At 40.9% G+C, this 24,902-nt stretch overlaps 1 protein-coding gene across 42 annotated transcripts in view; it reads left to right on the top strand.

The window, feature by feature from the left end:
* The window catches only part of NEB (nebulin), a 219,199-nt gene that overhangs the window by 4,786 nt on the left and 189,511 nt on the right, over positions 1-24,902 (top strand). For 41 of the 42 annotated variants that reach the window (XM_054971307.1, XM_054971326.1, XM_054971317.1 and 38 more), the window contains 13 exons: positions 2,348-2,389; positions 6,195-6,449; positions 6,760-6,867; positions 8,213-8,317; positions 10,351-10,455; positions 10,786-10,890; positions 14,477-14,581; positions 17,190-17,294; positions 17,430-17,537; positions 18,729-18,845; positions 19,723-19,824; positions 19,916-20,023; positions 20,114-20,218. In XM_054971307.1, the coding sequence (XP_054827282.1) occupies positions 2,348-2,389; positions 6,195-6,449; positions 6,760-6,867; positions 8,213-8,317; positions 10,351-10,455; positions 10,786-10,890; positions 14,477-14,581; positions 17,190-17,294; positions 17,430-17,537; positions 18,729-18,845; positions 19,723-19,824; positions 19,916-20,023; positions 20,114-20,218 (1,470 nt within the window). The remainder of the gene's footprint in view (positions 1-2,347; positions 2,390-6,194; positions 6,450-6,759; positions 6,868-8,212; positions 8,318-10,350; positions 10,456-10,785; positions 10,891-14,476; positions 14,582-17,189; positions 17,295-17,429; positions 17,538-18,728; positions 18,846-19,722; positions 19,825-19,915; positions 20,024-20,113; positions 20,219-24,902) is intronic. The other variant, XM_054971310.1, reaches the window with a different exon arrangement.

The following is a 24,902-nucleotide window of genomic DNA, read 5'->3' as shown; positions in this document are numbered from 1 at the left end:
TAGTGGCTGTGTCATCACTTCTAGTAGCATGAGAGATGCCTCAGGGGCACCAAAATAGACTGCACATTAAATGAGATGGATAATTCTAGACAAACTGAGTGATAGTTCTCGATGAAAAATCATTCTTATGAGGATGAGTGTAGTTGTTTTAAACTATGAAGTATCTTGGAGCTTTGTTGCTAGTACAACCTCAGTCAAAATATGGACTTGGGGTCAGATCCTGTTGGCCACTAATATTAGTATAGGGTTTTTTCCTGATGAATTGAAAAGAAGTTTCTGGAAATAATGTTCTAATTTTCTTTTGTGATTTCTTGGCACTTTTCTTTCCAAAGTTTTGTTTTATAACCCATTTGAGGAAGTAGGCTTAGTCAATGAAATTCAGTGGTACCAATCCAAATTGAATGGGATAGTGTATAAATTATATAATTAGCAACACTTCTGTAGTTCTGTCATTGCAGACAAAAAACATGTTCCAGTTCAGCTTTTTTGGCTGTTTAGGATACAAACTTTGGTTAAAAGTCAATCACTTATATTATATGGGAGTCATCTTTCAAGCTAGTTTCTAGTTCATAGGAACAAGAATTTCTGTTGAGTAAACTAAGTAGCCATGGATTAGCCATGGAGAATTTTCATCCCACAGTTTTAGATTTCTGATTTGTCTCACAGTCTCATCAGGAAGATTTTTGTATAGACATGTTTAATACAGAAGGGATTCAAGTCAAATTATAACTGGATTCATTTCTATATCTTTGCTTCATTGCCAAAAATATTTGTTCCTTAAATACTACTCGATTTGTATTGGTATCACTGAATTTCATTGCCTAACTCTTAAAAATGGGCTCTAAAACAAAACTTGAGAAGGAAACAGGCAGAAACCACAAACTAAAAACATATGGAACATATTGATTGGAATTATGTGGGAAGCTTTGTTAACAAGCTACAATTAGTACGGTTTAAAGCCATGTAAAAACCAAGTACAGTGTACTGGGCTTAAATCTTCCTTGTCACTTATGTCGGCAACTATCCCTAGACAACTTCCATTTTACAATAAACTTTAGAAGGCATTCACATACACCATTTTTATCCATTAAATTCTTGAATGTAGGTGTGTTTGACTGGCCTTTAAAAGGTTCCAAAAGATTCTGTATCGTGCTAAAACCAGCAGCTGGTTTTACAAGAGGACCATTTAAAGAACAGCATGGTGATAGGTCAAGGTCACAACCCAAATGGCCTGTTGGTAGGTCCCAGAATGGCATCACCAGCCCCTCATCCATTTTTTACTACTGGGTTATCAACGCTCCAGATTTTTCCAAAGTTCCTGACCATAATGCTAAAAAAATGCTGAAAACTTAGTTCAACCAGGATAGGGACCCTACTCGGAATATTAACAAGCCCAGTTTAGGACTTTTTGCTCAAGCAATGCAACATGCTACAGGAAAAAAAATCACCTCATGTACCATATGATTTGGTCTAATGGCTTAAGATAAGTATGTATTTATGTTGTGTATAAGTTAACTGATACCAGGGAAAATTTGAAGGGCTGTTGACCACTTTTCAGTTTTGGTTTGTAAAATTCCAAGAAAAATCAGTAATGGGATAATTTAAAATAAATACTGAAACTCTTAATGCTGTGAAGCTATTCCCCAAATGAAAGGGCTAAATTTCTATGTTGCATTTGATGTTAACTCTTGGGCATGGTGATAATCACAAGGAACAGATAACGTTAGGAAAAAACAGTAACTGAAGAGTGTTTCTTCTCAATCACAAATACTTTTACAACCTAAAATAATGGCAAATGTCAGGCTTTGTTAGACGCTCCTGGGAAAGGAACTTCCTGGTCATATCTTCTGAAGATCTCTTCTCATGTTCCTGCCAATTAACTGATCTAGCTTTCCAAAATATCTTTGTCCCTCTAAAACTTGAAATAGTGAACCCGTAGAACAGACAAGAGGGCCTTCATTGAGTGCACGTGCATATGTAGATAGGAAACTCCACAATATGAGCAACAGGTGAATCTGTGCTATCCCAGACTGGGCTCAGAACTGGCACCAAACACCAGATTACCAGATACGGATGATTTCTTCCTTGCAGCAACAGCTAGTTTATGGGCTAATCTGCCCTAAAAAACTCTCTTGGATGGATTTTGCTGCAGTGCAGCCAATGTCTGTAAATCTTCTCATACTTTGGGACAGAGAAGAAAACCTTCAAGAACTTTCCAGTGGTGTGATGGAAGACCTATATGATGAATATATTTTCTTCAGACCTACATTTCATTCTTTGACTAAAAGGAAAAATGTTTCATTGTGCTATATGAACTTGTGAAAAATAATATCTCCTTTGTTTATAGTACTACATTGAAGAGGAGGTCGAAGAGGGGGAACCAGTGGAGGTAAAGACCTCTGGTTTATGTGCAAGCCTCTTATTTTGTGAATGTTAAGGCTTATTCATTATTTATTATTTGCGTGCCCACTAAAAAAGCACTAATAGGACTTCTCTTCAAAATCACTTAGTTCTTCTGAAAACTGAGTGGCAAATGACTAGAGATGGGCACAAACAGAAAAAAACCCAAACATGATGTTCGTTGTTTGTTGCCAACCACGAACATGGCCCTGTTCACGAACATGTTCGTGGTTGGCTGTTCGTGGGGGCCAGCAGGCTCTCCTCCAGCCATCATCCAAGTCAAGATGGTGGTACTGCACCACTCCCAGAAACCTGACCTGAGCAGGCACCAGGAAAGGTACCAATAATAAATAATAGCTTGGCCCCAGAGCCTGGCAGCAGCCCTGGAACTTAAAGGGGTAGATCCCTACCGCACCACTCCCAGAAACCTTACCTGAGCAGGCAGCAGGAAAGGTACCAATAATAAATAATAGCTTGGCCCAGAGCCTGGCAGTAGCCCTGGAACTTGAAGGGGTAGATCCCTATCCCACCACACACAAAGAAAATTCAAGCTCCAATGCACTCTATCAAAATGCCAACAGCAACTGTCTCTCTCCCTCTCCACTGTCTGCAAAGTCAGAGCTGGGAGCTTCCCTTCCCCCCTGGTCTTTGCTCCCTTGTAACAAATGTGGAGCTCCACACTTGAAAGGAAGACCTGCCTAGCAAGCTAAATTGGGCTTTCCAGGGCAACAGCAGGAGTTCAGACATAGTTCAGACAATCTCTGCCTAAGTTGCCAAGGGAATTGATTGCAGGTGCCAGACTGTCTGGCATATTGCAGTTACTTAGAGAAACACCTAGGGTTTTTCCCCCCTGATTCCAGTAAAGGGAGCTGATGGCATTGTGTAATTCTACTTACAAAATTATTCATTTGCTTTGTGCTTTGTAAGCTTTGAGATTAGTTTTTTAAAAAACTGCTTTTCTTTGGATGGATGCAGATGAATAAAGTCAATAGCTACTGATTTCATATTGATTTTAGTGGCTGTGGATTGCACAAAAATGTAGTTGTGTTTATAAAAAGTAATCCTCCCCCATATGTCAACATCTATAATTTTACATATATCATATCATGGTATCATTTAAAAGATGGATTCTTTGTGCCAAATTTTAGACCATTAGGACAAATCATCTTGATTTAAGACAGAATTTTCAGGCTGTAGAATGCTGAGAAAGGTTCGTGCATTAACCATGCAGCCCCTCCTGAAGATTATAGCCGTGTTGTTTGGTTAACAGGATTCCTTATGACCCTTTAACCATGCCCTCTGATCTTAATAACATCATAGTGGTCCTTGTGTTTGTAAGAGGGGCTTTTAATAGAATATGTACTTCATTCTAAAGTATAAAGTTTTTGCCAACCTTTTATGTCCATGACCATTTTCTCTGTTTCCATTCATTTGTATGTCCATCATTTCCCATTTGACTGCTCGTGTTTTTCCCCCATTTTTTGTTTCTTGTTTATAATGGCTTCAGAAAATGACTAGAGAAATATGAAGTTTTGATGAAGCCAATCTTTTATTTGTTCCTATATCACATATTTGCAAATTGAAAAGCTACTTCGTGGTAGCATGATGATCTGTAATCAAAAGATTGATTCTGTGGATCAGCTAGCTCTGCAAAATAATAAGCTGAACAAAATAAACCAGTCTGTATGAATCATAATCTTTGTAAAGATGATTTTCATTGCCAGATAATATGAGAAACTTGTGCTTTATTCATTTTTAAACATCTCTTTGGCTAATCTTTTTGAAACCACAATGATTTGTTATGGAGACGTATAGTTGCTAATTATTTCTGTTTATGTGAAGGGAATAATTTTAGCTAATTCCCTCCTCCCATGGCAGGCCACTGACTCACCCCCATGCTGTTTCTAGGGCTTCCCTGACCCCCAGGACCAACATTTGGGGGGCATTCTGGGCTATAGCAGGAGAGGTGGATAAGTTGTACTTCACTGACTGAAATCTTTCCATCAGTTGTGATGTTCATGTTTATTATCTCTATATATTTATTAATAGTGCCCTAATGATGGCTAGTGCATATATATATATATAAGGGGGGAGCGCTAACCAACCTCACTATAAATAAACATAAATACATATAAATAAATACATTTAAAACATTTTTTCAGACATTTCTTCTTATGCAAACAATTGGAATCTTAGCAACTGGAATCTTAGAAAATTCAAATGGGCTTAAGTGAAAAGCACTTCAGCTCGTGTATTTTCTAGAGATCTCTCACTTGAGCTGCAGCCCTGTGCAGTCTCCTCGGTTTCAGGAGCACCTTTTCAGGTAGTGTAGAGCAAGCTCCCAAAGACAGGGGCAGGTAGGAAAGGTCAATTTCCTGGCAGAACTTTGCTCAGGGTTCGTGGGATCTGTTTGTGACATGTACCTGAGTGTAAATACTAAAACAGAAAATGGAACTTCTGTTGTTTTCTTTAGATCCCCTACTTTCATATGAATTATATGAGCTACTGCAGGATTGTGACGCAAAGTAGGTCTCTGATCATGCAGTTTTTTAAATGTCCCAGGGAATAATTTGTTTCTTGCAGATATTCTGATAATATTCTTGGGGAATGATTCCCTGACAGTGCATACTGACTACCTTCACTAAGATTATGCCAAAGTAAAACAGTATTTATAGATTTTCTACCTTTGAACTTGTTCTAACACTTATCTGCTTTCAAGATTCCATGTGGAATGATGGCCTGACAAACTTGTGAAATCTAACCCCATTGGTGAAGAACCAAAAACCTTTTTTTAGAAAGCCATCAATCAGGAGATTCACAGAAGTAAATTGGATGAAGTACATCATATTAATAAAATAAACAAACAGGACACTTCTCAAATTGAAAGTGAATTTTTTTGGACTATCCTACTCTGTACCTAAGTGCTGCTAAGTCAGGGTTGGTTCAGCTTTGTCTCTACAAGATGCTACCTAAGAGTTCCTGAGGAATGAACTAGAATCCCAAAGATACAGCTGCCCTGCCTCAGCGATGATTTCCACAACAAATGGATTTTTCAATCTTTGAGATAATGATATTTGCAGTCTCCCTAAAATGACCGATGTAGCTGCAGTGTTCATAACAGACTTTTAAAGTGAAAATGCATTTTTAAAAAAGTAGTATATATGGACAAAATTAAATCTGAACTGATCCTTAGATATCCCAGCACCACTTCCAGTAAACCACTGTCCCAGCCCCCAACCCCACACAACAATGTGTATAATTGGCTGATTTTGTTGCCCAACAATTCATATGCTACAAAAACCATTTTATGAATTTTTTTTGGCTGCTGCACATGTGGCTCAGTTCTGATGGAGTTTTGACAATTTCATTATTCACTCTTCTACTCCTAATATCTTGTAATGTTTATGGTTATAAAGAATACTCAGAAAGTGAATTTGTAATTCAACTGGTTTATTAAACTGCATCCACAGGCTTCTGGCATGTAAACTGGTAACAGAAATTGGTAGAAACCAGTTCCGGAGAGCTTATTTTAAAGAGACAGCTCTTCACAGCACAAGCTTATGAAATAATGTGTTGTGCATAGTCAGTTGTACATAAGAGTGGTTAAAAAAAACCATAATGTTTGAAAACTTCCCAGCATACTTTTTAATAATGCTATATAGAGCTAGGTTGTATTGATTTTGAAAAGACCTAAATATGCAAATGTATATATACATACTATATGTGAATAAAACACAGAGGGATCTAATAGTAATTCTGACAAAATGCCCAATAATCCCTTATCATGTTTCTAGACTTATACTGAGGTAATCGAGACAACATATACCACTGGATCAACCCAATATTCCACAGTAACCTCAAAGCATACTTCAGGGGCAACTCAGACAGGTACTCCTTCAGCTCCAGTCAGAACAACTTCAGGGGCAACTGAGAAAGGTACACCTTCAGCTCCAGTCAGAAAAAAGGTTATACGGACAAAAGTGGACACATCTAAGTTTATGACACCCTACCTGAATCACAGTTCAAAAATGCAAAAGCTCTTCAGTGAGGTAAGTCAACAGTTTGTAGTCTCTTAATTTCAAGGTTATTAATGGAGTGGGCAGTAATTAAATTACCCCTTTAGAATTTTTACATTTGAATTGTATCTTTGACATTATTTGTTATCTCAATCATTTGGAAACTTATACAAAGGCTTACATGAAGTTTAGATTGTATGTATATGAAAAATATTTGTACAAACAAATACAAACTTTGGGGGAAAGCATTTTCCCAAGAATTTCTGAGGATTTTTTAAAAGAACTTAATAACTATGCTTACAGTTATAGTGTTAAATCAATCTTTTGCTGTAATTTCTTCTAGAAAAAGTACAAAGAGAAATTTGAGAAGGCGAAAGGAAAGCCATATGCAAGCACCACAGATACCCCTGAACTTCGAAGAATCAAGAAAGTTCAAGATCAGCTCAGTGAGGTAAGTGCCCGGCTAACAAAGTAAATGAGATCTACAGTATTAAGCAGGAGGCCACATCCTTCTGATGCTATTTTAATTCTAGCTAGGAAGGCAGGAATTGTGCAGATAATGTTACCAAAAGCCAGGCTGGAGCCTTAAGAGAAATGTTGTAAAGGTCCCTGGTGTAGGAAACTTCAGATTCAAAATCAAGCAAGAAATTCTAGGACTGGTGTGAAGATTCAAGAAGGGAGGAAAACAGCTGGAAAATACACATGCAACTTCCTCTCCAACAAAGGAGATATGTACACAGAAGCAGGAGTTCTTTCTGACTGGATATGTTGTTGGACTGAGAACTGCACATAAAGGCTTTGGATGTGGATGTATGTCTAGAGGCTCATCTGCATTGTGATGTACATTCAGACATGGTGGCATCTTGGGCAGCTCCCATTTGTATAAAAGGTTTAAGTGACAATGTGTCTCTCTCTGTCTGCTTTGCAGTACAGGTAGGAATTCAAACCCATCCACGACTAACTCAGGCCGTTTAAAAGATTTTACACTTATTTGTACTTAGGGTCTGATGTATTATTTGTTGAATTGAGAATCTTTGGCTTTAACAATTAACATCTTTGGCTTTAATAATCAAAGGTAAATGCAGGATGGAGGTGAAATACAGTATGGCAAGCTACTATTTTGCTATATGTTTGAGCCCTCTTTACACGGGTGCTACACAAACAAAGGCTACTGAATTGTACTTGTATCTGTTCTACAAGTACATGAATTGTACTTGTATCTGTTCTACATTCCGCAGCTTCCCTACATCTGACTTGGCTCTTGGTGATCATGAGGACATGCGTCATAATTAGGTGTAGAGCAACTTTCTGTAAGAGTGAAAGAAAACACAGTTGTTACTTAAAAAAAAATATGATGAAGAGTTCAATCCAAGCGTCTGGACTTGGAAGAAAGCTCCACTTGCAGCCCTAAATAGACCTGCATCCTTTTTAGCCCATTGATTTCATTCACTTCCCACTAATTGCTCTGCCAGTTCAGTGAAATATGTTTTGCAGTAGATGTGCTTAGAATTGCAAACTTAAAATTGCACAAAAGTTCATAAAACTAAAAGTGGCCACTAAAGGTTTCAGGAAATTCAGAACTAGTTTTGAAATTTTATTTTTTTTCTCATAAAGTATATATATAATTGGATTATATTTAATTGGATTATCATCGTGTTGTATGGTTTAACAGGTAATATTATATATGTTTTTAATCAGCATAATAATGTCTATAATTCCCAGGCAACTTTAAAAAAAGAGAATTAACAACTTTGGGCGGTGATACTTATGTGTATTTACGGTATGCATTACTGTAGATTAAATATCGCATGGCTGGTGACTTGGCTAAGACTAACTGTCATGTTGATGAAAAGGCAAGAGACATAGAACATGCAAAGAAGGTTTCTCAGCAAGTCAGCAAGGTAAGTGACTCTGGGGAATGGTGTATTTGTCAATGGTGTATTTAACCAAGTGTCTTATATAAGCCAAGCCAGGGGTCATGGTGGGATTTACACTACACTTATCACTCTAGACGACAGCTATTCATACATACTGTCTGAAAAGAGGCTCTTGGCAACTCCCCCTCAAAGAGTAATATGTCTGCTCCTGAAGCAAAAGCAGACACTTTTTCCTATGGTGAAATGTGCAAACTCTTCCTTCAAATAATAATAATTATTTTTCGCTATCAGAAAGTTTTTCTCATAGTGAATAATAATAATAATAATAACAGTTGATTTATATACTTCCCTTCAGGTCAACTTAATACCCAGTCAGAGTGGTTTACAAAGTATGTCATTATCCTCACAACAATCACTCTGTGAGGTGGGGAGGTGGGTGGGGCTGAGAGAGCTCCAAGAAGCTGTGACTGACCCAGGGTCACACAGATGACTTCAAGAGGAGGAGTAGGGATTAGGGAATCAAACCTGGCTTTCCAAATTAGAGTCCTGCCACTCTTAACCACTACACCAAGCTGGCTCTCCCCTTTAGTCACTAAAAAAGACTGTGCTGGTGTGACTACAGGACATGTATGTACAAATGCCATATGAAATAGAGGCTGTAGAGAGGAGGGAAACAGAACAAGAAAGAGTGAAAGACTGGCTGGATCCAAACCTATGGAAGTTACAATGCAATCTTACGTAGCGTTAGTACCTATTGAAATCAGTGGACTCAGACTAGAGTAATTTTGCATAGCATTGCACTGTAAGTCACTTGTGGTTCATGTAAAAAAAAATTTTAAAGCTTCAGCAGTTGAGGGCCCTAAATGTCACATTTGACTGTGGAAACATCATTCACTTGTGTACTATAGCAAGAAATAAGTACATTTAAAGGAACTTGATTGGATGGATTGAAATGGAACAACTGGGATTAACAGTTCCAATATTGGTTTGTTAGAGACCATTTTACGATAAAATATGTGAAACCAAGGGATTTTGTGAATATAAAGAAATGCTTCTGTAGAGATGTAAGATTACCAGAAATTTTGAAGCCGTGAGGGAATAAGTCCCAGGAAATTTTAAAAAACCTAAAATTTATGCAATACTTCTTTATCAAGTCTAAATTTATTTTACTGCTTTAAGAACATAAAACACATTATTTATAACCAAGCATATAAAATTGAATTATGTAGCATATTTATGAAATTTAAAAGTATAAGTGCCTTCATTTTCTACAACTAGAATCTCAAATGCACACAGTAGAGAGGAGAGAAACAGAAGTGAGAAAGCTGCAAACTGCTGCAATCTATCATTTGTTTATGTACAAAATGTATAATCTTTCTTCCATCAGAAAGCAGATTTAGGGTACCAAGCTAGATCAAAGTTACCAGAGGAAGGCAAGCAGCAAGCAGTTTGGTGTAATGGTTAAGCGCGCGGGACTCTAATCTGGAGAACTGGGTTTGATTCCCCACTCTTCCACTTGAAGCCAGCTGGGTGACCTTGGGTCAGTCACAGCTTCTAGCTCTCTCAGCCTCACCCACCTCACAGGGTGTTTTATTGTGGGGTTAATAGTAACATTTTATAAACCGCTCTGAGTGGGTGTTAAGTCATCCTGAAGGGCAGTATATAAATCGCATATTATTATTATTATTAAAGGCGGCCCTGTCTGCACCTCACATGAAGATGGAAGCACATTCTTGGCGCAGAAATTGCATGTTTGAGAGTCTGTAGTAGACACAAGAATTATTCCCTAAATTAGTATATTGCCTTACATTAAAAAAATCTTCATACTGTATACTTTGAGCGAGTAAACCTTTTTCTTTTTTAAAAAAGCATTCAATTTATTCCATAACAGAAAATATTTCATAGGAGTTTTTTTTCTGTGGTCTTCCAATTTTTTCAGTTTTTCTGCTGGGAAAATTGAAAAAAGTTGAAAGGTCATTTTCCTGATTTTTTCTGGTTTCTCCTGGACCTCCACATCACTATGTTTTTTTAAAGGTAATGTTGGTTTATCTCTTTAGGTGTTATACAAACAGAACTGGGAAGAGAATAAAGAAAAGTATCTGCTTCCTCCTGATGCTCCAGAGTTTGTGCAGGCAATAAAAAATACAGCTATGTACAGTAAGGTAAGCCAGAGTCCAGATTAAGCATCTGTAACATTCCCATTAATTCAGTGTTCATCTCACCGATATTTAGGGTTGCCAACCTCCAGATGGGGCCTGCCTACTGGAATTACAGCATCCAGGCTACAGAATTAATTTCTCCTGGAGAGAATGGCAGAGTCAGAGGGAAGCTTGATGGTAATACCATAGATTCTAGGTGAAATCCCTCCAGAGATTATCCCCTCCAGAGGCACTGCCCTCAAATCTACCACAGTTTCTGAATCCAGAGTTGGCAACCCTGCTGAGATCTTATCTTTCAACTTAAATGTCTTATCTTTCAACTTTTGCCCTAAGAAACCATACATTGAAGACTGGGAATCAGACAAAACAATGTTCTATCCTTATGATGACAGCCCAGAATTAAGAAGAGTAGCACAAGCCCAAAAGGCCCTCAGTGATGTAAGTACCTCTGCAATGTCATATAGCTGAAAAAGAGTCTCCACTTTTTATTTTCCTCAGCAATAAAGAACATCACAGGATCATGTTTGTTTGTTTTGATGGTGTGTGAGGGTTCTTGTTCTTGTTCTTATAGAATTGAAAACTTAGGATAAAATTCTGATCTTCATTCAATTTCTGATCTTTTAACTAAAGCCAGGAGGGAGATCTCTTGGCCCTCTGCTATCCTGAGTGCAGTATCTGTCCATGCCTAATATGTAAAATAAAAAATGCTAGATTAGGTCTGCTTATTTAGACTTTTGAAAGTCTAATAGATTAGTACTTTCAGCTGTATGCTTCTGAGGTAAAGTATGATAATAGTCTGCATTAAAGGTGGGCACAAACTGGGAAAATGGCGGTTTGTTGCAGTTTGTGGTTTGTTGCATTTCACAAACCACGAACTGGCATAAAATTGCCTAGTTTGCGAACCATTTCATTTGGTTCATGGTTCGTCACTTACGGGGCAGCAGAAGGTCTGCAGAAAGTGCCACGCACGCGTGCCCTGGAGCTGGCGCAACGATACCACTTCCAGAAGTGACATCACCATACCAGCGTGCAAGCCGGTGTGGTGACGTCACTTCTGGTGGTGACTTCGCCATGCCAGCATGGTGACGTCACTTTCAGAAGTGACATCGCCATGCTGGTTGGGGGATTGCAAGTGGCGATCGGTGGACAAGGGGGGCAAATCCCACTGATGAACCAAAAACTGAACTAAACGAACTGTCCTAAAAGTTGTCACAGTTCATAAAAAATGTGCCCTGATGAACTGCTGGTTCACGAACCCCGGACTGCCCCGGTTTGTGACGAACATTGATTTGTATTTTGGTTCGTGTCCATCTCTAGTCTGCATTAAAGATATTAAAATAAATGTAAACATTAAGACTGTTAAATGTCACGAATGACATTTAGAAACAACTGTTTTCAAAAACAGGCCTCAGTACAAACAGGGCCGTTTCCAAGGTTTGGGGACCATGTGTAGAAAGTATCAAGAGTTCACACCCCTTCTCTTCCCATCACTAGACCCTCTGCTTGTGCCTCTATTCCTGCTCACCCACCTATGATCCCCTATCTGCCTATGCATCCTTTTGTGTCCATATGTGAGCCCTCCCATGATACTCGCATGACACTGTGGCTTCCAGAAGCACTACTGCTGTACTCCAGCAGCACATGCAACCAGGAGTGCAAGTGACAAAGTGCTTATAAATGAGTTGGCCAGGGAAGGCCACACAAGCAGGCAGCTGGCAAGGTACGTGAAGTTGGCAGCAATGGGTCCCATCAGAAGCCCTGGGACTTGGCAGCTGCCACACTTCAGGATATGATACTGTCCCAGAGCATGAACGAAAGGAAAAAATCCAAAGGCTGTGTGAATAAAAAAAGCTTTCACCTGGTTCCTGAAGCCAGTCATGTAAAGGACAGGCAAATCACTGTGGAGAAGGAGACTTCCCAAGCAGGGTGCCACCTGTGAAAAAGCCCTGACTGTAACAGACATCCACATAACTTCTGAAAGTGAAGACACACAAAGCAAAGCTTTTACTGACAATCTTAGTTAGCGAGCAGGGTACATGTGGAGAGTACATGATTCTGTAAAGCATTCCCTTGTAATGGAATATGCCTAAGATTTATCTAGGTGTTGCCTATCTTGGCACACAGGCATTAGTAACTTGCTTTCTCTTTAAAATGAAAATTTGTATTCTGCACCTGATATTGCAACTTATGGGTTTTTGTTTCGTTTTTTTGAGCTGTCAAAGAACTGCAGTAGGGTGAGTTTGTGTGTATCAGCATGTTGGACACTAAAGTGAGACAGGCAGATGGAACTATTGCTTTAAAAAGCAATCTGCAAAGACTTTGTTTCTGCTTTCAGCAAGCATTGCATGTTCCGACTAGCACCAGATCCATTGAAATATGTGAGCCCGTGCCATAAGAACCTGTATCGATACGAGTTTTTATAGTACATTCCTATGAACCCTTTCTTGGAAGTAAACCACATTGAATATACCTGAGTAGGATTCTGACCAGACTTGCTTAGGGCTACTCCCTTAGGGTTTATGTAGGAGTAAGTACTATTTTATTCAATGGCACTTATTCCCAGGAAAATGTTTTTAGGATTGCAGCCATAGTCTCTTCAAAGGTGATAAGTGAATGTGCCTCTCAGCACCGCATAAGATTTCCCCGGAAGTGTCAAAATAAATACAGATTACTGCTTTTAGACTACATAAATACAAAGAAGCTACAGTATGGCAATCAACTCCAAAGTTCTGACTGTCCTCAAGTTTCTGAACCAATCCTGGGGATTCTGCCTTCAAGCCAGCCAGTCAGAGCCCCTGGAACTTCTTTGGCTGGGAGGGTGGATGAGCTATCTCAGCTTAAAAAGAAGTGTTTCAGTTCCCGTGGGAAAGGGATATTGCAGCTTTTGATAAAAGCATTAAGAAGAGACTTTTTGGGGGGACCCTTTAGTTAGGATTTTGGGGTCAGGGCAGGGTAGGAACTTGTTTTAAGGAATCAGACAAACACCTTGTAAAGGGCCATCAAAAATCTAACTTTTCTGATCCTGAGGCCAGGTTCCCAGAAAATTTAAAAGAGTGGCCTAGTACTTGAGTAAAAGCCTGTCAGTTTTGGTGAAGAGGTTACAAATGCCGGGGTGTCCTGTCTGGAGGAAAATCTTTAATTTTTCTTCTCAGAGAATGTGATTTCAACATGCTCAGGTTAGGGATCCCATTTCTCTGGTGGGGGTGGGGATCCCCTGTTTCCAGCCTTCTCCCCCCCCCACCTCTCACCTGGCCAGCAGGGGGAAAGGCACAGGAATGGGCCTGGGAGCCCCGCAGCTCACTCCCATGTGCTCTGGAGCACTTGTTTGTCACACTGGAAATGATGTCATTCCTAGTGCAGCATGTAGGAAACAGGGCAAGTGGGCCGGCTGGCTGCTTCCTCAGCACAGGATGCTGGGTGAGCAGGCTGGACGCAGGAGGAAGGAGGTGGAGGCAGTGCAGGAGGCTGGGTGGGTCCCCTATTCCATCCCTTGGGAGTGCTTCAAGCTAGGGGGAGGGGGAGGAGGTGGTGCAGGAAGGCCTGCTGATGCTGCTACCAGCTCCTGCAGGCCAGCTGCTCCTCACCCACCTACAAAAATACCAGACATTTATATATCTGTTTTTTAACCGCATTTTCACTGGGCAGTCCAGTAAAAAACTGGATTGTCTGGGGGGAAAACAGACACCTGACAACCCTAGTTTAATAAGAAGGAAAGGAGAGGCCAAAGTGCAGCTGTAATAGAACAGCATTTAGTCCAGAGAGCCTCTTACCTCAGAGATCTCACCGTCATCTCTCCCTCCTTCTCCCATCATATCACAGCAATACCACAAATAAAATTAGTGGCAGCCCAAGCTGTGCAGTCACAATATGCAACAAAGGTGTTGACAATTGGGTGTCACAACATCAGTTGGAGGTTTATTAAATCATAGTATTCACTTAGCTGTGTGTAGAGTGGTTAGAGAAAGTCATTCCAAATATTTTCCCTTTTAAAACAAGCTATTCATTTCTCTCCCCATTATTTCAGATTGTCTACAAAAAAGGACATGATGAACGCAAAGCTAAATACACTTCTCTGCCTGACCCACCTGATGTGGAGCTTGCCAAGAAAGTAACCAGACAGCTCAGTGATGTGAGTATGCTGCAATGGGTTCTTGAATAAACTCTAGGTTCTAGAACTGAAAGCAGCAGAACCACCCAAGTGCCACTATAATGCATAAACAAGGGATAAAATACCAAGATTTCTCTAAAGAAATGCTATATTTGTCACCTTTGCCTTCTTCTGCAATAATCATTATGCCCCTGTTGGTCATGCTTAACCCCTCCCCCTGTCCCTATTTTTTCTATAATCCCATACAAATATAAAACCTCCCTACCTCCAGTTTGTTTTATTCATTTTTGTTTGATGTAGTAGGATGGCCCAAACATAGGGCTTGAATAAAATTAAATTTTCTGTTGGTGTAATGAAACTTTCCTTCCTTCCTCTTCGCCTGCTGATCTCCACAAATGGTCTTCTTGGGGAATAGGGGGCCTTGAGAAATGGCCTGAGGGGGATCTGGGGTAAAAAGGGGGCATCTGGATCTAGCCCTAGGCTTATTGTACACATTATTAAAAAAATCTTTAATCCGGGGAATATCCAGCCTTAGTTAATGATAACTTCCCAGTGGGTCAGATTTGCTTCTCTGTTGTTTTCCTTAAGCTTGCTTCTTATCGCTCTTTTTTCTTATTTTGCCATTCTCTTTATGCTAAGGCTTCAAAGTGTAGCTGATCAGTAGGTTGTATTAATTAATTTTTAAAGCTTCTAATCGAGGCAGTAGGTGCACCTGGTTAACATTTTTATGCATGAATGTGCTGCAAAACCAGGAAAGGGCAGGTGCCATGTTGGAAGTAGCATCTCTCCCCCACAGAAGGGAGAGCCTTTTCTAAGATTTGATATCTACATGCATGCTCCAAAAACAGGACCTTGTAAAAGAAGTGAATTTATCCATATGCAGATTTATGCAGATTAAATTAATTGATAGATTAATAGGTTAAAACTAGTATAATTAAAGAGGTAAGCTTTCTTGAAGGAGGTGGCAGCTCTATGTTGTACTATGTAAGTGATGGACAATCAAAGCGCCCCTTATGCTGTCTGCCTTCAGATGTACAGTTTACATGCAGATTCAGTTACCCAGGGCTTTTTTTCAGCAGGAATGCGGTGGGACAGAGTTCTGGCACCTCTTGAAAATGGTCACATGGCCAGTAGCCCCACCTCCCGATCTTCAGACAGAGAGATCTGTCTGGAGATCAGGGGGCGGGGCCACTGGCCATGTGACCATTTTCACCAAGGGTGATTTAAACTTTAAAAAACTCCCCCCTTGTTCCAGCTGACCCAATGTGACATCATTGTGCAGTCCTGAGTTCCACCACTGAGTTCCACCACCTCTTTTCCTAGAAAAAAAGCCATGCAGTTACCAAATTTCTTGTTTAAGAATAATTCAGTCATTCTTCTGAAAACCTAAAATGTAGTTGAGTTAAAAATGAAATAAATGTTACTCTCTATTTAAATTCTGCCTTCCCATTTCCATACCAAATCATGTTTTATATGGGCTTGACACTCTCAGTGACAGAGCAAACAGAAAGACTATATCTGAACTGAACTAATAATGACACCAACTGCTGAATTCCATAACCGTGAAGCATGACTAATGAAGTTGAAATGTGGGCATAATTAGAGTAACCTAGTGCCAAGGAGTAAAAGAAGAGGAATGAAATCTAGGGAGCCCAATATTATGCCACATTAATGTGTCCATGTCATTTGTAATAAGTAATTAGTAAATTTACACTCAGAACTAAAGTTAACTGTGATGAAAACGGAATGATGTATGACCCTCTGATTTACACCTAATTGTCCAGGAATGGAGACATTTATCAACTTCCTTTAGTGCAAAATCTTTAATGAAGGTCACCTGGTTTCTTTACTTCTCTCAGTTTTCCTTACAAGGACAGGCAATTGATGTTCAGAGAGGGAAAAGGCTCACTAATCAAAGGACCAAAAATGTAGGAGGTTATCTCTTGGCCAGTGGCAATGGGACTGCAAAACAAAAAGATGTTTGAATTACAGAAGGCTTTTTAAAAATACCCTTTTTATCTCTCTTTTATACACATCAGAACCCCCATTGGCAAAGAGCTTTCAGATTTCTTTGAGGTCATTTATTCTTGATGGATACTGTATTATTACCCTGCCACATAGCTAATAATAAATCTTTATTAGGAATTTTACAATGTAGATTTCATTTTAGCTTAAGAATGTGATGGAACATAATATGTCTTCAAATTGCATGCTTCCCACCTCCTACTCATACTGAGAATTAAAGGACCCGTGAATTAATTAAGCTTTACTCAAATATACATGGAGATTAAGGGGAAGAGATTATGAAAGTAATTCAGCAGTTTGATAGTAGTTCTGTCAAGAGAATATATCGATAGGACTAGATATTGGCTTGGAACCTGAGAAAAAATTCTGCTACTGGAAGGGAGATGTTGCCACCAACTCTCCTTTCCTGCTGCGTATGCCCCTAAATCCCCTCTCATGCTGTTCCAGCAGCAGCATTTCAGGGAGGCTTTTGGGGCTGCAAAAGGCAAGTGAGGAAGCCCCTCTTTATCGACAGGAAAAATTATTAGCTGAGTTTTTCCATGGGGCCCAAGTCTTGTACTGAACTGGTTGTCTGAAGTTCCCTATTTATTCCTTTTTATTGTAGCTTAAGTATCATGAAGACTATGAGAAGAAGATCAAGGGCAAGTGGAGTCAAACTCCTTGCTATGATGTTGCAGTTGCTAAAATGAACTCCGACAACTTCAGCATGGTAAATGAACCAAATTTTGTTTGCATTCTCAGTTTGTAATAGTTTTCTTTCTGGTTAAATTCCAATTTACATCTGGAGTTCGCTGAAACTGAGTGGTGGATTGGATAAATTTGGTTATATTCTTGTTGTTTACAGAGGAAATACCAGGAAGACTGGGAGAATCAGAAAGACCAAATCTACTTTATGCAAACAGAAACCCCAGAGTATGCAGTTAATAAACGGGCTGGGATAGCTGCAAGTAAGGTATGGTAAAAACGCTAGCTGTCTGTTTAGATTGGACCCTGTCTGGAAAGCATTAGGAACATCCTGATCTGTACTTTAGTAGATGTCTTCTGTTATTCCTGCTCCTGAAATGAAATTAATGGCCCTTCTCAGCTGAGTTCAAGTGGGAGAGGTTGAGACTAGGTTGGAGACATCTGGGAGTGTACAGCGGAATATGCTATAACATGTTCTGGTGGTTCTGGGAATATGTGAAAGGTGTATGCTTTCAGAGTATGCAGAGAGAAGTGCATTAGCCTAGACCGACACACTACTTCAGCTAATGGCCAATACCTCCAGCTGGACAAAAGTACTTTACTTAGCAGTGGAACTCACTACTACAAGACATAGTAATGGTCATGAGCAAAGATGGCTTTAAAAGGGGATTAGATAGATTCATGGAGGATAGGTCCATCAATGGCTGCTAGAGAAAGTGATGAAAGGAAACCTGCTAGAGGTGAGAAACCTCTAAATACCAGTGCTAGGAGGCAACACCAAGGGATGGCCTTGGTTTCAATGCCTTGCTCCTCCAGGACAGCTGACTGGCCACCGTGTGAAACAGGATGCTGGATTAGATGGACCTCTGGTCTGAGTCAGTAGGATTCTTCTCTATCGCGGCATGCCCTTGAATTGTGCTGATCTTGGAGGCCAGCATCAGGAAGTGGCTTATTAGATCACCTCATGGTTTTTAGCATCACTAAAGTTTTACACAGTACAGGTATTTGACATTCTCTCACCTTAGTGTATTTCTCAGACTTGGTAGTTTAAGTACAGCGGAAGCGGTAATACAACTTGAAAAGTATTTTTTTTAATAAATTAAATACCGTATTTGTAGGTACAACAAACATTATCTACTTATACCAGATGAGATGATCACAGGCAGCTGCTTGCCAACCATTATCTGTAAGTGCCAACCATTATCTGTAAGTGGCACTAGATTTCTTAAATGTTCCAGTTGCAATTTTTTTTTTAAATTGGAGAGATGGAAACTCCTAAGTGCTTCAACTGTGCTTTAATTAAATTAGTATATAAACAATCTGTTGTTTTTTTAAAAAATATTTAAATTCAGCTTAGAAGATAAGCACTGCCATAAAGACACACCAGACAGTTTAGGCAATTAAAGCACACAAGTTTGGAAGTGCGATTTTTTTTTTAAATGACTGTTTGTTTCTATAGGTGAAATACAGAGAAGATTATGAAAAAGCTAAAGCTTCTACTGATTATAATGTACTTCCAGCTACAGAGAATCCACTGCTCAGGCATCTAAAGGCTGCTGGAAATCTTGTGAATGATGTACGTATTCTCCATGGAGGATTTTGGCCAGAGACTATGAACAATTTATACCCATGCAGTTGTTAGAATAAGGCTCACAGATGGATTTACAGCTTTCCCCCTGTCTTGTTGCCTTCATGCAAGCAATCAGTGCACAACCATCCTCTGTGCAGGAACTAGAGGATCTCTTACCTGCTGATTTACCATATTGAGGCATCAGTGGCTCAAGGAGACTTACAAAATGGACCCCCCAGTCCATAAAATGATATAAAGAATAAAATGAAAGAGCAGTGAAAACATCTAAATCCACAGATGGCAAAACTCCTCAGATATCACTGAAAATCCCTAGAAAATAAAATAAAATTTCACCTCACTGGAGGATGAGGAGGACTGGTAAACCCATTGGGCTTGTGGTTCCGTCTCCACTTCAGGTGTTCATTCTTTTTATTCCTTTCGTCCCCCTGCGCTTACCATTATTTATTTTTATTTCCCTTCTGCAATTCTTTTGCAAAGCAAGATGGGCAGTTTTATGCTTGGCAGTGCCTCCTGTGGAAGCCATTTTTGGTTTGGGTCCATCTCCTGTGGAAGCCATTTTGATTTTGGGTCCACCTACTGTGGAAGCCATATTGGGGTGGCACTCACCACCCTCTCTCACAATTCCAAAGGTGCCCACAAGCTCAAAAAGGTTGGGGACCACTCCTGTAGGGGTTCATATGTTTTAAATGAGCAAGATTACAGAGTATTGGAACAACATTTTACATCCATTTTCAGTTTAGTTTGATGTCTGTTGTAATATTTCATGAGCAAAGGCTTTCTAAAATGATGGCCGGGGGAGGGCCACTTTGTTAAACCCTTCTAGTATGGTGAAGTTTACCCCTTTTTTTTCCTTCCTTGCCAGAGATTATACAAAGAAGGATATGAAAAAGCAAAAGGAACAAGCATTAACTACTGTGACACACCAAAGTATCAAATTGACAGTGTTCTGAAAAACTATGGTGATGTAAGTATTTTAGTGATGGCCCCTAAATTGTGGCTTAGACAAGATTTCCCATTTTCTGGCATGTTATTAATATTTGGCATCTCTTTTACAGGTTAAATATAAGGAGGCATATCAGAACAATATCTTGGGCCGGTACATAGGCAGCTATGAGGATCCATATCATACACACTACATGAAAGTTGAAGCCATGAAGAGCGATGTAAATATGAATGCATTTGTGTTTACTAAAGTGGTTTGTCTTTTTCAGAGGCAGATCATGATGGTTATTGATCTCATCTTACTCTCCTAGAAAAACTACAAAGCAGACTATGAAGAAGATAAGGCAAAATGCTATTTCCCGCAGACCGTAACTCAAGAGTATGAAGCTATAAAGAAGTTAGACCAGTGCAAAGATGTAAGTATGAGGACAGCAGTTGTCGCTTTGAGAACTTTTTCTTCCTTCGTGCTGTTCTGTCCTTCAGAGAGTTAATGGACTCCATCGATGCTTTATCATTTTTATTTATGATGTATTTCAGTTTCAATATCTAAAACATATAGATAAGAATGCACAACAGAGCGAAAATATAGTGAACTATTAAAAGTTATGGGTTAGATCCTATATCACTCTGTTCTGTTAAGTGCAGTGCCTGTCTTGGGTACCAGCAACCTTCGTCTAGTGGCTGTTATTCCAGAGAAAGGTTTCTTGTGTTATAGGGAGGCTCTACATTTCTCTGAATAGAATGGTAGGCTCCAGCTCTATAAACATACATTAGTAGGAATATAATCATAGAGTAGATTAATACTAAAAACTAATTAATGGCATATGCTATGCACTTTAAATATTTGTAAGCTGAGAACAAATGTTCTTGAATCTGTTGATGTGTTTGTTTCAATATCTAATCACGGCCCCTGTGTGTATACATTTAAGTGTTTTTTAGATTCAGTGGCAAACTTCATGCTACATGCAAATTAGCGAAAGCCCTGGCAGTTGTTTTTTAATGAAAAGCAGTCTTGGGAGACTGTTTTTCAAGAGGAAGAGGAGTAGAGGCAGTGGGGGAAGACTTAAGCTTCTCATATGCTGGATGATGGTCTGCTAAAAATTAACAGCAAAACATAGGAGCTCCTTGAAGATGAATATTCATACATACAAGTCAAGGGTCCATGAGGAATTCATGTAAGAAAATAAATGATTAGGAATCCTCCGCCTGCAATAGTGTTTACTGGCATCTTATCAATAAAGAACTTTTTACTCATGAAGTGAAGTCTCTTGAGAGTTTCCTGGCATCTTTACAGATTGCTAGGACTGCTTTCCCTTTTTTAATCCTCAGATCTAACTCATCGTAGACTCCTAACTCTGAGCCATGGTGGCTGAGGGAGTCCAATCTTCCTGAAACTTGGGGAGTCTTGAAAGGACAGGTAGGAGTATGTCCCCTGCAAATTTGGTGTATTTTGCTTGCAAAATTCCACCCCCAGCCACCTAGAAATCCCCACTAGCAGCGGAAGCACTGTTTCCTCTTGGCATTCCTTAGGAATGGCAAGGGAAAGACTGCTTCCATGCTACCTGAAGCATTCCGAAACATTTCGGTAAGCTTTGCTTCAGCTGAGGGAGGCAAAGGGACTGGTGTAGCAGAGCCAATCAAGGGAAGCCTTAAAGACCCTGCAAAGGAGCGTGGGCCCAACGCTAAAGTGTTCGCTGGAGGTACTGCGTTGACCGAGGGAAGCCTTAAAGACCCTACCAATGAGTGTGGGCCAAACAAGGGACTGTTGTCTGTAGCCGGAGCTGGCACAAGACTCCACACAGGTGTTTCCTGGCAGTCTACCAACTACAGAGCTTGGATTGAGGGGACCCTGGTGGAGTGGACATCGCGAGTGGCATCGGGCAGGAGGTACCTGGGAGATCCTTGGAGGGCTCAGCTCCACAGACCATCCCTGATCCAATGGGATGATTTCTCCGAAGAAGGAGGGGAAGGTAATGAGGAATCAGGAAGGAGGGGAACGCTGGAAACAACCTCCACTGATGAAGTGCAAGAGATCCGAGCTGAGATGGGGGAGATGAGGTGTGAATTGTATGCTTTCATGGAGAATATTCAACAGATGATGCAAGCGGCCTTGCAATCCAGTCCCCTGGGAGGCCAAGGCAGCCAGCTGGGTCAAGCCACCCAAGTGCCACAAGGCCAGCTGCTCATCCCTCCGCTAGAAAAGAAAGGAGCACTGGCACCACAAGGCCAGGTGCCATTCCTTCCCCAGACAGGCAAGCAGCCCCAGTGCTGGCTGGCCTATTGGCTCGACCTGTATGTCCATCGGAAGTCCTGGCTGGGCCGATCCATGGACCTCCACTGCAGCTGCCATGGGGGCTACGGAAACTAGAAGCCCACTTTGAGGGGGACCCAGAGGAGCTGGGGTACTTCCTAGTGCAAATGGCAGAATTCTTAAAAGAATGGGGCCACATCTTCCCTGATGAAGCCAGCCAAGTGAGCTACTTGGGCTCCCAGTTGGGGGGATAAGCTGCCAAATGGTATGTAACTCTCTACACAGCTCAAGCCATGGAGCTTCAGAGTGTGAGAGCCTTCATGCATGCAATGTGGGTGCAGTATGAAGATCCCCTCAATGAGGAGAGAGCAAGAACTAAACTAAAGTGCATGCAGCATGGGAAGTGCCTGGTGTGCGGGTTTGCAGCTGAGTTCAGAGCATGCACTGCCAAAGTTCAAGATTGGACTGAATCGGTGAAGGTGGAGTTTTTCCATGCCAGCTTGAATCCAGACTTAGTGGCCAAGGTCATGGTTCAAGATGACCAATGCAACCTGTTGAGGTGGATACAATTGGCGTGTGAGATTGAAAACAGAGAGGAGCTTGTAAAAGTACTTTGCTTACAACATCAAGCCGGCCAACAGTGGAGAGCTGCCAAGAGTGGAAGAGGAGACAAGCCTTGCATGAGAGGACTGATCTCGTCAGGCGAGAATGGAGAGGAGGAGGAATCAAGGTTTGTGCCTAAAGTGAGGCAGAGAAGGCCACTTCACAGAGGAATGCCAGGGGTTGAGAAGAAGTCCCTCCAAGAGAAAGTTGGGACCCTGGAGCAGCCTGGTCAGGAGGCCAAGGCAGGGAGCAGCAGCATCCCAAGTGCGTGAGAAGGCAGTGGTGGCCAGGATGGGAGAAGCACCTGAGAGGCCAGGAGAGGGATCTCCTTCCACCAGTGAGGAGGAAGAGCTGGCGGGAAACTGTGCAGACCTGCTGTGACAGGCACCCATTAGCAGGTCAAAGAAGAGCAGGTGCCAAGCACGTTGAGACGCTTATTAGGGGTGAGAGCTCTGATCAGTTCAGGGTGTAGTAGGGACCTAATTGCCCCAGCCCTAGTCTCAGGTCTGGACTGGAACTGGTGAAATTAACAGAGCCTATTAGATTTGAGCAAATGGATGGTTCTTCTATGAAAGGGGCTTCCTGCACCTATGAGACTGAACTGATCCAAGTTAGAATGGGGAGTCATTGAGAGGAAAGAACTTTTGTAGTAAGCCCAACTGCAAAATTTCCAGCAGTTTTAGGAGTTAGATGGTTATATGATCATGTTTACAGAGGGTGCCGCCCCCTCCCATGACTGCAACTGTATGCTTAACAAGAGAAGAAATTGATGTAATCCCCCCTGAGTACCAAGACTTAAGTCGAGTCTTTGAGGAAGAAGAAGCAGACGAATTACCCCCTCACGTGGCAACAGACTGTGCTATTGAACTGATCACTGGGCAGAACCTTCCTAAGGGGAAGCTGTATTCTATGAGCCCAGCTGAGAAAACAGAGCTTCACAAGTTCATTAACAAAAACTTGGAAAAAGGTTTTATTTGACCCACAAGTTCCCCTCATGCTGCCCCAGTGGTGTTTCGCAAAAAGAAGGATGGGGGCTTATGTTTGTGCACGGATTATTGGGGGGTTAATGCAGTTGCAGTGTCAATATCAAATGCGTACCCGCTTCCCCTCATTAGAGATCTTCCGGGAGTGGTGGCCAAAGGAAAGATTTTCACCAAACTGGACTTAAGATGCTTATTTCAGAGTGTGCATCAGGGAGGAGGACGAGTGAAAAACAGCCTTTAACACTCCCCTGGGACAGTTTGAGTACCTAGTCATGCCTTTTGGACTTCAAGTACACAGCACCTGGAGTCTTCATGAATCTGATTAATGAATTGTTGTGTAAATATCTATACAAAGGGGTGGTTGTTTATTTAGAAGATGTTCTGATTTATTCCAATGATTACAACTCACATGTGAAGCTGGTACGAGAAGTTTTGAGCACCCTTTATAAGAACAAGAGGTTCATTGTGCAAGTAGACACAATTGATGTAGCCATGGGGGTGTGTGATTTTACAAGAGGGCTTGAACGCTTATGTGCCCAAAAAGTTTTCAGAGACAGAGAGACACTGGTCGGTTTGGGACAAGGAGGCAGCAGCCATCAAGTTAGCCCTATCCACTTGGTGACATTGACTGGAAGGGGCAAAAATACCCTTTGAGATTTGGACTGATCATAAAAACCTAGAAGCACTCAGGTCACTCTGCAAAGCAGCTCCGGTGAGCGGAGTTCTTCTCAAAGTTCCAATTCACACTCAAACACCTCTCAGGGAAGTCAAATTTCCTAGCAGATGCTCTGTCCCATCTCCCTCAACACAAAAGTCAGAGAGAGGAAATTGTTGACAGTATCTTCACACCCACACAGTTGGGAGGGCCAATGCTCCTCACTTCCCATCGAACTCCTGGCTGGAGACAGTCAAAACAGAACCGGAAAAGAAGGTGGAGGAGGGATTGCAAGATTATCTGGAGAAGGGAAAGGATGGATGCTGGTACTGGCAGGGCAAATTGTACATACTAGCAGCCCTGAGGAGGCAGGTGTTAAAAAAATGTCACGATGACAAAACAGCAGGGCACTTCGAGTTTGTAAAAACATTGCATTTAACACAGAGGCAATTCTGGTGGCCAGGAATGAGGAAAGACATATTTCAGTATGTATCCAGTTGCCCCATTTGTTTGATGGGGAAAAGATGAGGGAAGGGTGAGACTCCAGGTGTCTTACAACCGCTAGAGACCCCCCCAACTGCAGCGTTTCTTTTTGTATCCACAATATG

Source organism: Eublepharis macularius, chromosome 2, assembly GCF_028583425.1.
Source record: "Eublepharis macularius isolate TG4126 chromosome 2, MPM_Emac_v1.0, whole genome shotgun sequence".
NCBI lineage: Eukaryota > Metazoa > Chordata > Lepidosauria > Squamata > Eublepharidae > Eublepharis > Eublepharis macularius.
The sequence above is the reverse complement of the archived record's forward strand: the minus strand, read 5'-3'. Positions and strand labels throughout refer to the sequence as shown.